Source organism: Photinus pyralis, unplaced genomic scaffold (genome assembly GCF_008802855.1).
Source record: "Photinus pyralis isolate 1611_PpyrPB1 unplaced genomic scaffold, Ppyr1.3 Ppyr1.4_LG9, whole genome shotgun sequence".
NCBI lineage: Eukaryota > Metazoa > Arthropoda > Insecta > Coleoptera > Lampyridae > Photinus > Photinus pyralis.
Genome location: NW_022170878.1, coordinates 14,482,313 through 14,495,320, shown reverse-complemented (window position 1 = coordinate 14,495,320; position 13,008 = coordinate 14,482,313). Strand labels below are relative to the sequence as shown.

The window sequence follows — 13,008 nt, the reverse complement described above, 5'->3', positions numbered from 1 at the left end:
AGTCCGCAGACCAACCAAAAATGAGTGGAAGGTTATGATCCCTGCTGAGCCCTTTCTGCTTCACTCTTCCTGCTGCACTCTTCCCTCTGCAGTTTTCCATCTGCACTTTTTCTGCTGCACCCTTCCTGCCGCATTCTTCCTGCTGCACTCTTCCGTCTGCACTATTCCTGCTGCACCCTTCCTGCTGAACCCTTGCTACCGCATTCCTTTTGCTGGACTCTCTCTGTTGCACTGTTCACCTTGCACTCTTCCTGCCTTCACCTTTCCTGCTGCACTCTTCTATCTGCACTCTTTCCGCAGCACTCTTCCTACTGAACTCTTGCCGCTACACTCCTCCTGCTACACTCTCCCTGCTCCACTCTTTCAGCTGCACTCTCCCTGCCGCACTCTTCCAACTGCACTCTCCCTGCTGCACTACTCCTGGGACTCTTTTCTTCTTGCCCTCCTCCTGCTGCACTCTTCCATCTGCACGGTTCCCGCTGCACTCTTCCTGCAGTACCTTTTCTGCTGAACTCTTTCTGCTTCTCTCTTCCTGCTTCACTTTTCCTTCTGCACTCATCCTCATGCACTCTTCACGCTGCACCCTTCCTGCCCTCACTCTTCCTGCAGCATTCTTCTATCTGCACTCTTTCCGCAGCACTCGTCCTGCTGAACTATTGCTGCTACATTCTCCCTGCTGCACTCTTTCAGCTGCACTCTTCCTGCGGCACCTTTCCTGCTGCCCTCTTCCTGATGCCCTCATCCTTCTGCAATCTTTCCACGCCACTCTTCCTGCCGAACCTTTGTTACTGCACTCTGTTTGCTGCTCTTTTCTTCTGCACTCTTTCTGCTGGACTTTTCCTGCTGTACTCGCCATGCTGCACTTTTCCTGCTGCACTCTTCCTCCTGCACTCCTACTGCTGAACTACTCCTGTTGCGGTTTTCCTTCTGTACCCTTCCTGTTGCACTCTTCCCGCCGCACAAGCGCACGGGCACGATCGCGCGCGTGCAGACGTAGAACATGAAAATAAGAACGCAAAAAGTTTCCGAAGATGCCGAGGAGAGCAGTAAAAAAAAAGTACAAATCAGTATCAGTGTCCGAGAAAGACCTCTAATGGTGTAAGGAAAAGATGAGTACGAAGGAGAGAGAAAGGGGTGTGAATATGCTAAAACGAAAAAGACGCGAGAGATACGTGAAGTGGGTGTATGAGAGTTCAAAGCAACCAAGAAGAACGGGAGGAAGAAAAGTTAGCGATAATGTCAAGCAGTGTAGAGAGAGATTAGTGTAAGGCACCAGAAACAAGTAAGGGAAACATGAAGAAGTAGCTGTCTAAGTGCGGAACAGGTGAAAAGGGGGAGTAAAGGAAACCAGAAGGAATCGGAAACCATGCTTAAAGGAGACGTGAAAAATGTTCGAGGGAATACTAAACAAGAGATAGAAGTGAAGAGACGCAAAGAGTACGTGAAGAATCCTTTAATACATCATGATGTATGCGTGTCTAATATCTGATGTCTAATGTCTGATGTCTGATGTCTAATGCCGTGACTAAAGAAAATGATGGAAGGAATGGAAAAAAAGGAAATTAAAGGAGTTAAATATATAAGATAATGAGATTTGGAAAGCCGGAAGAAGGAGAAGGAAGGTGGAGAACTAAGAAAAAAGAGAGAAGTGGCGATGGTGTGGGGAATAGAAGAGAGGAGTTTCAAAAATGACTGTTCGATGCAATGGTGAGAGGGATGCTTATGTACGAAACGGAGATGTGGAGTTGGAATGAATGGAAGAAACTGGAAGGAATAGAAAGAAGATATTATATATGGGTATCAGGGCTAAACTACTACTATAATTTACTGATGTGAGGGAAGGAAAATGTTAACATAATGGTCGGGTTCAGATGGGATAATGAGAACACAGAGGTGGAGACATGTGAAGAGGCAGTAGAGGGAATCCAGGGAAGCGGAAAGGGGGAGCAAGAGTGATGTGCTCGAACAGGGAGAAAGAGAAGAGAAGTAGGTGAGGTGGATCCCAGAGAAAAGAAAAACCGTTTTCTGGTATCCCTAAATTCCAGGAAATGATGACCATTTTGTGGCACGGCCCAGAATTGCAGTTGGATTTGGATTTTCCAAAAACACCTTACTTCTGATTCTTTATTTTCATGTTGAAGAACCTCTCCAAACACTTTGTTGTGTTTAGAACAGGACCCTTTGGCACCCCCAGAGTGCGGCAGGAATTTGGAAAACATTTTTTACAGAATTAGAGGACACACCTAAAAACCTAGACAAAAAAACAAATTCAAACAATGTCTCTGTTATATTCGCTCAGAAGAAGAGAAGAAAAGGAGCAAATCAAATTTTGTTACTTTTGGGTAGGTGAGTTCCAAACGATCTGTTCTGGATCTTCAGTTTAGTTGGAAAAAATACTTGTACAGATGTATAATTGCCCAACTTCAACGAGAAGATTCCAGGAATACTTGGTTGAAGTGTTTCCCACAATTCCACGTCCTTGGTCTCTATAGTGAGATTTGTTTACGCCACACCAGCTACGGAAATACGTACATGAGTTGATGATAAGTATTGATAGTTACTAATAATCTATATTTGTGAACGGTTAGATCGTGGAAATGTTTGTTTAGACAAGATAAAGGTAAAGGTATCAAAGATTGATTCAAGTCCAATCCCTACGATAATGAACATAGTTCTCCCGGTTATTTTAGCAGTTCTGCACTTGTGTAAAAGTGCCCGAATACTTGGCGTGATTCCAACTCCATCGTACAGTCACCAAGTCATCTTCCAACCGCTATGGAAGGAACTGTCTCTACGTGGACATCAAGTAACGGTACTCACAACGCACCCCATCAACGACCCAACCCTAACGAACCTAACCGAGATTGACCTGGGTTTCTCCGTGAAGATTTTGGAGGATAAACTTTTAGAGATCATCAATTCTAGCAGCAATGTGGCTACGGAGATAGAGCTAACTGCAAAAGTGTTTCAGGTTGTAAACGATCACCAGCTGCAGCATCCCGAAGTGAAGAGATTGATCGACGATCCAAGCGAGCACTTTGATTTATTAATCGTCGAGTTAATCATGCCGTCCATGACGTACTTCTCGCGAAGATTTCGCTGTCCTTATATAGGGGTGGTACCCTTTGAGGGTAGCAATTATCTTTTCCGATCGATCGGTCAACCGGCGCACTCGATTGTGTATCCTGAACTGTTCGCGGGATTCTATGGGGAATTGAATTTGTTGGAGCGCGTTCAGTTGATTTTTTACGACGTATTCGTATACATTCTCTCGCTAAAGGTAAGCGCCTCCGAAGAGGAGCTGGTGTGGAAGCATTTTCGGGATAAAACCCCCACGGATACCGTTCTTCAGGAGGTTAGCTTACTATTCGTGAACTCTGATCCGGTTTTTACTTACGTGCGTCCTCTACTTCCGTCCGTCATACCAATTGGAGGAACTCTAGCTAGGGTACCTGTGAAGCCTCTGGACAAGGTAGGTGGCATACTTTGAATGTGTGTAACAGCGACGAGTTTCCAGGAGTTGCTGAATTTTTTGGACGGTGCATCCAAAGGGTTCATCTATTTTAGTTTAGGCTCCAATGTTAAAGGAAAGGACTTGCCTTCTAGCACCATGAAGGTTATCCTGGAAACCTTCGGGAAGCTGCCGTTTAAAATCCTTTGGAAGTACGAGCTTGATGACCTACCGAATAAGCCGAGTAACGTTGTAATTGCACGATGGGTGTCCCAGATGGAAGTTTTAAGTACGCCTACCTCCTTAGATGTACTTAGTACTACAATCAATTGCAGAACATCGAAACATTCGGTTATTTATTACTCATGGAGGAATACACTCGATGCAAGAGGCTATCCATGCGCGAGTTCCTATGGTCGGCATGCCCTTCTTCGTCGATCAACCGTCGAACGTTAAGAGAATGGTGGCCATGGGGTTTGCTCGATACGTCGATTACCAAACGATGACAGTGGATGACTTTCAAAGCGCTGTACTAGATGTTATTCAAAATCCCAAGTAACTATGCGACACGAATTTTCTACTAACTCAGTGTCTTAGGTACAGGGATCGAATCAGGAAGTTGGCCGACTTGGGCGAGGATCAACCAACGACCGGCTTGGAACGTGCGGTCTGGTGGACCGAGTACGTTTTGCGCCACAAAGGTGCCCCGCATCTAAGAAGTCCCTACCTGGACATACCTTGGTATCAGTACTATCTTCTAGACATTTTCGCTGCTATTCTCGTCCCCACGATTCTCGCTATATTAGTCATAATCAAATTGGTCAGGCTGATTATTTGGAGTGTCAAGAGGATGTGGCGACGAAATCTTAAGTTAAAATCAAATTAGTAAATCAATTCAATTTTCTGTAGCCTTTAAAGATTAAATCACTTGACTTTGGCCCATTATAAATGGGCTCAGTTGAAATAAGGTAGATAGATAGATAATATTACTCAAACTCATTCAATACTTCAAAATTTAGCGTTTAAATTAACCAGCACTATTTAGGGGTGTACTAATTTAAAACGTCACAATGGAAACTCATTTATTTTGGACTTGCTGTCCGCTAACATCAAGCAAGAAAATTTGGAACTGTACAGAGAAAGGTTCTCTAAAATGGGTTAGTGGAAGGCACTATTTTAAAAGCATTCAGAATAACACCGAAGTTTCTAATTTGGCTCCCATAGCATTCGATATATTATGTATATACATTTTAAATCCATAATGTACAGGGAATATCTTGTGCATCTTGTGTATATACTATTGTAACGTGATTTATAAATTCGGGTTTGATTTATATCAATATTTATTAAACAAAACTAAAACACTATAAAAACTGTACAATTTATATCGACTATTTATATCACACACTTCGCAATTTATATCAGATTTTCGCGCTCAATGTTTCGTCCGTACTCGATCTCGTTCGATAGTAAAACTGCCGCGATGTTCGGTCCGCAACCATTTATACACGCAAGCAATGTAAGTCCAGAACATTCGCGTAATTACCAGATACGTGCAAACATTCCCACTATCGCGCGCCTAAAAAATTCCAGAGTGCCAAAGGCGACGTCATGTCTGGAGCGTTTCCGTTACACTGCCCCCTTCTTAATTCTGGACGTCTCGTTCAGAAACTGCGTTAGTATTACTTTTTAATGCCTCGTGTCGGAATCTGCAGTCAGAGCCTGCTCGACAAACACCTTTCTTGAAAAAGTAACAGTCCACAGTTTTGCGGAGGGTCGTCCCCTGTGGGTTGAAGCAGCATACTGTAATTCGAACGCTAGTGTTTCTAAAAATCACTTCGATCATGGTTCGCACTATCTTCCAGTCCAACCCATCTAAACCACATCCAATCTTCGGGATCGCCAAGCTATTTATGTCATAGTATGCCATGAGTTTCTTTAAGCTTTTTAAAGCAGACCAGAGGTTTTCATAGGGGGGTTTGCCTTCTGACGTTTTCTTTGAAACCAAGTAGAACAAAGAGCGTTGACTATCTTCCAAGCGCAGTACTTTACCCACTCGTGGTCTTTGCTTTATCAACTTGTCTATTCTTCCAAATCTTTTCCGGAATACGGAAGCTATACCTCTACCCATGCGAAGGTCTTCGGCGACACAATGGGCGATGGAAACGTTAACCGGAAGCTCAAAAATATTTTGACAAATTTCCTGAGTAACGCCAAATCGAGCTTTCGTCCGCTGGGCGTAATTTGACATAAAATCGTTAAAGTTTGGCTCGATCCCAAAGCTGCGTTCCTCTTCTCGAATACCTCTAACTTCTTCGTTGTTGTTGGATCCGGCATATCGTGCGAGTCGATTAATGTGGACAACTTTCGGTTTCCGGTCGTTCATTCTGATACGATATATCACGTCAATTATTTTCTTGATCACCTCATACGGACCTTCCCATTGTCTTTGTAGCTTGGGAGAAAGACCTCTTCGTCTCTGTGGATTGTGCAGCCATACCAGATCTCCAGCTTCAAAAGTTTCATTGGCCGAGCGGAGGTTGTATTGATTTTTCATGCGATCGCTGGCAATCTGAATATGACTTCTAGCCAAGTCGTGAATGTCGTTCATCTTCGCCTTTAGTTGGTCAACATAATTTTCACCTGCGACATATTCTTCATGGGGTTTACGCCCAAACTCGAGATCACATGGAAGGCGTAGTTCACGACCCAACATAAGGCAGGCAGGAGTCTGACCCGTGGTCTCGTTGACGGCTGATCGATATGCCATAAGGAACAGGTGGAGGTACTGGTCCCAATTTTTCTGATGTTCTGCCACGACTTTTGAAAGATATTTACCCATCGTTCGATTCATTCTCTCCACCATTCCATCTGACTGAGGATGCAAAATTGTTGTTCTGGTTTTATTGGCTCCTACCAACCGACAAACATCTTGGAACAAAGCCGATTCAAAGTTCCTTCCTTGGTCTGAATGGATTTCTATAGGAACACCAAAACGTGTAAAGAACTCCTTTACCAACACTTCTGCAACTGTTGCTGCCTCTTGGTTTGGAATGGCGTAAGCTTCAGTCCACTTTGTGAAATAATCCATAGCGACTAGGATATATTTATTTCCGCCATCTGTCTCGGGAAACGGTCCTGCGATATCGATAGCAACTCGTTCCATCGGACTACCAACGTTATACTGCCTCATGGGTGCCTTCTTCTTGGAAACTGGTCCGTTTCCAGTAGCACATAACTCACATTTTTGACACCATCGCCGGACATCTTCTTTACGGTTGACCCAATAGAATCGCTCACGTACCCTTTGCAACGTTTTCGTAATACCAAAGTGTCCTCCGGAAGCGCCGTCATGCAATTTTCGCAATACTTCCGACACTTTGCTTCTAGGTACTACTAATTGCAGCGTCGATTCGGTGCCATCTTCACTTTCAAAGGTCCTATACAACAGGTTGTCTTTCAGAGTCAGGCTATTCCATTGGCCCCAATAACTCTTTACTTCAGGACTTGTGGCACTAATGTCTTGCCAGTCTGGTCTTTGTCCGTGGCGCATCCAATTCAGGACAGTTTTTATACTTGGGTCGTTTTCTTGGGCCGTTTTGATTTCGCTTGGCTTCCACTCCTCACTCTCTACAGTTGTTCGTCGCAGATGGCCAATCTTGTCTTCTATTTTAGAACAATGTGTGCAGTTGTCCTTGCACGGTCTTCTTGACAAAGCGTCTGCATTATTGTGAACTTTTCCAGCCCTGTGTTCAATGTCGTAGTCATATTCCTGAAGACGTTCTAACCATCTTGCCACCTGTCCTTCTGGGTTTCGGAACTGCAAGAGCCACTTTAGCGCTGCATGATCTGTCCTTATCAGGAACTTGCGGCCGTAAAGGTACTTATGGAAATGTTCGCATGCCTTTACCACACCCAGGAGCTCTCGCCTAGTCACACAATAATTCCTCTCGGGTTTCGACAGTACTTTGCTGAAATAGGCAATGACTCTTTCCTGTCCGTCTTGCAATTGAGAGAGAACAGCTCCAATGGCGGTGTTACTGGCATCGGTATCTAGCACAAACTTTCCTTCATTTCTGGGGTAGCCAAGGATAGGTGCGCTAGTAAGAGCTTGCCGGAGATGTTCGAAAGCTCTTTGACAGCCTTCACTCCATTCGTACTCATTGCCCTCTTCTGTCAACTTTATTAATGGTTTGGCAATGTTGGCAAATCCTTTCACGAATCGTCTATAATAGGTGCACAAACCGAGGAAACTTCGAATCTCGTGCTTGTTCTCAGGAATCGGCCACTCTTGAATCGCTATAATCTTCTCTGGGTCAGCTGTAACACCATCACGAGATACGATGTGCCCCAAATATTTAACTTCTTTTTGGAACATAAAGCATTTCTTGGGACTTAGTTTTAAATTGGCCTCTCGTAATCGTCCAAACACCTCTCTCAGGTTCTTTAGGTGTTCTTCAAAAGTTTTTCCTACGACAATTACATCATCCAAATATACCAGACATGTCTGCCACGTTAGTCCCCTTAGAACTGCTTCCATAAGTCTCTCAAACGTCGCGGGGGCATTACACAATCCGAAAGGCATTACTGTGAATTGCCAAAGTCCAGAGCCTATAGAAAACGCGGTCTTCTCTCGGTCTGTCGATTCCATCCCCACTTGCCAATAACCACTCTTTAGGTCGAGTGTGGAAAACCATTGGGCTCCAGATAGAGTGTCCAAGGTGTCGTCTATTCTTGGCAGTGGATAGCTATCTTTCTTGGTGACCGAATTTAACAGACGGTAGTCAACGCAAAATCTTGTGGAGCCATCCTTCTTCTTTACAAGCACTATCGGCGATGACCAAGGACTATTCGATGGCTCGATGACACCTTGTTTTCTCATGTCTCTAATAATCTCCTCAGCTTCGTCTCGTTTAGCCAATGGGAGTCGCCTTGGCTGTTGTCTAATCGGTTGGGAATTGCCAGTATTTATTTTATGGGTGACTATGCTTGTCTTGCCCTTGTCCTGGTCGTTTACCGCGAACACATCTTGGAATTCCACAAGCATATTTTTCACCTTCTGTCGTTGTCTATTGTCCAAATCTGGGGTGTTTTTAATGACCATATCTATCAGCTCTCTTGGATACTTTCCTTTAGATAGATTTTCCGATCTCACAGAGCGAATAGCCGAGATGGGCACACAATGTCCAACTACAGTTCGTTTGCTTAGCTTAACAGGACTATCTTTCAAATTCATAATTCGAATCGGAACGCCATTTTGAAATTTTACCAGAGCCCTAGCCACTAGAAATTCCTTTTTGTTTAGTGCTTCGACTATCCGTAGGCTTCCCTGGCTACAATATCCATCTAAAGTGGTCATTATAATTTTTTCACTAAGTCCGGGTATAATGACGTCATGAGTGGTTAACAGGCGGATGACATCTTCTTTGTCTTCATGGAAAGGGAGTTCTTCATCGCCGACCTTTAACACGCCCTTTTTCACGTCTAACACAGCTCCGAGTTTCTTAAGAAGATCCATCCCCAAGATGAATTGATCAGAAATATCAGCAATTAGCACCTGGTGATTGATGGTGGTCTTTCCGATGGTGACAGACATTTGTATTTCTCCGTGCGTTTTTATTCTTTCACCAGTTGCTGTTTTTAACTGCACGGTCGAAGATGAGATCCGAGAATGATTCTTCAATAACTCTAGTCTTGCAATAGTTCTTGTTGCACCTGTGTCTACTAGCAAGGATCTGTCTTCTCCATTAACTCGTTCTTGACTTGGGCATAGTAAACTTGCTGAAGGTGTTTATCGCCATATCGCATTTCGAGTCGCGCTACTATTTGTTGGAAGTTCTGTTGATCCTCGGGGATGGTCCGCAACACATCCAGAGCATCTCCTCTCAGAGCAAGAATCAGGGCTGTAGTTTTGTCTTGAAGAGTCCATTTATTTGCCGCAGCCCCTGCTTCAAACTGTCGAACGTACGTGGTCCAAGGAATCTTACCATCAAAAGTAGGTGGCTTTACTCGGGCTTGCTGAACGTCGCCTTCTACTCTTGTATTTGTTTCTGGGTCGACCTTCTTGTAATGAGTAGGCTGTGGCACCTCAAGAAGACGGTCCATCAGTAATTCATCTGGGGCACTACTAGTATGTTCTTCCGTAGTCAGTCGCAAGAATTGCTCGCGCAGCTCTTCATACTTGTGCTCAATCTCAACGAATGTTGCTTTAAATGTTTTGGAAACTTCCGTAATTCTATCTTCAACTTTTTCTTCAATTGATGTAGAGACTTCTTCGATAATCTTTCTAGAATTTTCTTCCATTTTCTCGAACTTCTCTTCAAAATTTCTAGAATTTTCTTCCAACTTCTCGAACTTCTCTTGAATATTTCTAGAATTTTCTTCATTAATCTTTCTAGAATTTTCTTCCATTTTCTCGAACTTCTCTTGGTTGCTTTTCATTTCTTGTTGCAACACCTGTTGGCCATTTTGGACTTGCTGGAGCAACTTGAGCATCGTTTCTTCCATTTTAGCGGCAGCAGATCTTGTTACAGACTTACAGGCATACACAAGCACAAGCACTTAATTTAATCTTACTTTTGATTAATTTAATTAATCCCACTTCTGACACCAATATTATTAAACAAAACTAAAACACTATAAAAACTGTACAATTTATATCGACTATTTATATCACACACTTCGCAATTTATATTTCCGCGCGCGATGTTTCATCCGTACTCGATCTCGTTCGGTAGTAAACTCCCTGCGATGTTCGGTCCGCAACCATTTATACACGCAAGCAATGTAAATCCAGAACACTCGCGTAATTACCGGATAAGTCTCGAATATTCCTATACAAATCCCACTATCGCGCGCGTAGAAAATTCCAGAGCGCCAAAGGCGACGTCATGTCTGGAGCGTTTCCGTTACACTATGTATGTATATTCATTATAGACATATCAGCTATTTTATGTCCAGTATGGATATTCTATAAATGTACATTTTGGATGTGCTATGGATGTTTAGGCACACACATTGTATGTCCTTTTATGTATAAATCTTATACCTCCTCACGAGGACCTTTTATGTATATACATGGGATTATATGTTATGTATATACGTTTTGGATTAGATACATGCGTTTTCTGTATTACCGACGTTACAAACGTTAGCGTCTCATTTTCTGTGAATTACGGCGATGAAGATAGTAAGGTGCTATTGCAAATATAGTTCATTTTTCTAAAATCAGGACTGTTATTCCGCGAGTTATTAATGAGTCTGTTTGTCTAATTTGGACAGTGAAAGTAATGATTTTTATTTCGTGTGTGCATGACCTAACGTTGCAAATATGTGTTAATGAGATGTAAAGACTGGATGGGAATTAATATAAGGACAAGGATGGCAGGTATGTTAGCAACCTATTTGTTATGAACTCGCGCTATTATAGTGTTGAACAAGAACACGATCAAGATGACTCAAGACTACAGTGTTAAATAAAACAATAATAATTTCTTAAGCACATTTTCCATTGTATACTAGGAGACTTAATAAACAAAAAGCTCCACTCCGTGAAAAGAATTTATTTATGTACGTATAGATGCTAGTAAACTTCCCGAATGTTAGAGGAATCTCTGTAGAACATCCATTTTGAATGTATACAACATACATAGAATATCCTATTGAACATCTTTGCATATTGCAGGAATATTCATGGTAAATATATCCAGTTGTCAGTATACCAATATACACAGCATGTCTGATGAATATACATGCATATACATAAGACATCCAAAACGTATATGCAATGTATATAAGTCTGCTATGTGGGCTGCGGACCGAAGTAGAAGAAAACAGATCTTCATTTAACATCGCAGTGTGCAGTGTCAAAAGAAAGCTTAAAATTGCAACATCTCGACTCCTATTGGACATACCTTACTAACCACGGTCAAAAGCCAAAGGGGATTGTAATTAAAAATTAAAGCAAGGTCATGCAAATGAGATGAAGCTTCAAGAACAGAACTCAAGACGAAACAGAGAAACCATGGAAACTATAAAAGGAATTGAAGATACATATTGTTGATAAAAGGTAGCAAAGCAAACCTAAGACAACGGAATTAAAGATCATCCAAGTACAAGTGCAAAATGGAAGCTCAACCATAACGAAATGAACATTTCAATCACCTTCTTGTAAGTTTCTTGCTAGAACACTTTGAGGGTTCCTCTAAAATGTTACAATCTTCTTAGATCATTAGAAACGTCCCTAATCCCGTAGAATTTTCTTTAGGATTTCTAAACGGTCTTAGATTGTCTTTCTTAGAATCTTTGAACCCTTACAACCGTTACAATTCTTATAATCGTAGTAGTATGCTTTTTAGAACCCCTAAATAGAATACTTAGATCAGAACAATTAAAGTTCTTAGAATTTGGAAACTTTAAACATGTGGAAATAAATGAATGGCGACTCATCTCGCATATAAACTAAACAAAAGGTTTTGTTAGCTGGATCCCACCCCTGGGTCTAGTAACTTCGAGATCAAGTACAGTCCTTTATGATTTTCTCAACCTTTCTAAGTCTTTTATTCATAAGGCGGAGGCACACTAAAGAGCCATTGTGTCTACCCCCCTTCTCTCGCAACTAGATTCAGAGCCCGTTCCTCTCTATAATAGTACGGTGCAATTAGTCGAAAAAACGGCCTAACCTCAACATCCAAAGTAAAAGTTTCCCATTAACTGCAAATTGTTCTATACAGTCCACATATTGTTTGGTAAAAAGTTACGCCATTTTAAGCGTCGGGTTTGAATGGGAGGGGGGAGGAAAGTTGGTAAATTAGTAGTTTTTGGAGTTTTTCTTAAATATTTAGAAAACTATGGGGTTTGGCGAGAAAAGTACGATATCAAAAAATAATCTACATTAAATAGTGAACAAAAATAGTCTTCTGTATAATCTTGCTCAAGTGAACGATTCCAGAGTTATGGAGGGTGTAAAAGTAGACATTTTTCGTATTTTTTCGATTTTCTGGAAAAATGAAATTATGTTTGAAGTAAAGAACACTGAAGATCTGGCTTGTTTTCGTTACCAGTGTTACTTGCAAGCCATTTCAAAGCATCCTATACATTCACTGTTCAAGTTGGCTGGCGCTTCTCTCCACTTCAGCAGCTACCAGGTATAACATTCATTTAGAAGTTACCATCAGGTGTAACAGTGGCCGCATGAGAAGAAGAACCCGCTGAAGTGGGGATGGAAGATTGTCGAACACCTGAGAGCAATAACAACACATCCTGCAACTCCCCAGGAATTACTGTCCCTCATAGTGGAAGTCTCTTGAAAAAATGGCCCCCCTTGAGAAGGTGGTAAGGTTATCGTTCCTTCAAGGACTTATCAGTAACATACCACCGGTCACTAAAGTGCAATTTGTTTGAACCGGTTTTAACAAAAAAAAATAGTTTCCTTAGTGATAATCTCATATTTTTTCCAAAAGAATCTAAAAAAAAAGATGAAAAATTTCTACTGTTACATCCTCCGTAACTCTGGAACGGTTCAATTTAGCAAGATTATATACGAGGCCATTTTTGTT

At 42.0% G+C, this 13,008-nt stretch overlaps 1 protein-coding gene across 2 annotated transcripts; it reads left to right on the top strand.

Annotated features, from left to right (window-relative positions):
* The first annotated feature begins 9 nt into the window (after positions 1–9).
* Positions 10–4,786, top strand: LOC116180931 (UDP-glucuronosyltransferase 1-2-like). 2 transcript variants are annotated; one of them, XM_031501117.1, is made up of 5 exons: positions 10–2,346; positions 2,406–3,472; positions 3,518–3,740; positions 3,787–4,006; positions 4,049–4,786. In XM_031501117.1, exons 2-5 carry the CDS (start codon positions 2,663–2,665, stop codon positions 4,335–4,337), a joined length of 1,542 nt encoding a protein of 513 aa, XP_031356977.1. In that variant the 5' UTR covers positions 10–2,346; positions 2,406–2,662; the 3' UTR covers positions 4,338–4,786. The 2 variants fall into 2 exon arrangements, with proteins under 2 accessions (XP_031356977.1, XP_031356976.1); XM_031501116.1 differs by having other exon boundaries at positions 10–3,472.
* The last annotated feature ends 8,222 nt before the right edge of the window (positions 4,787–13,008 follow it).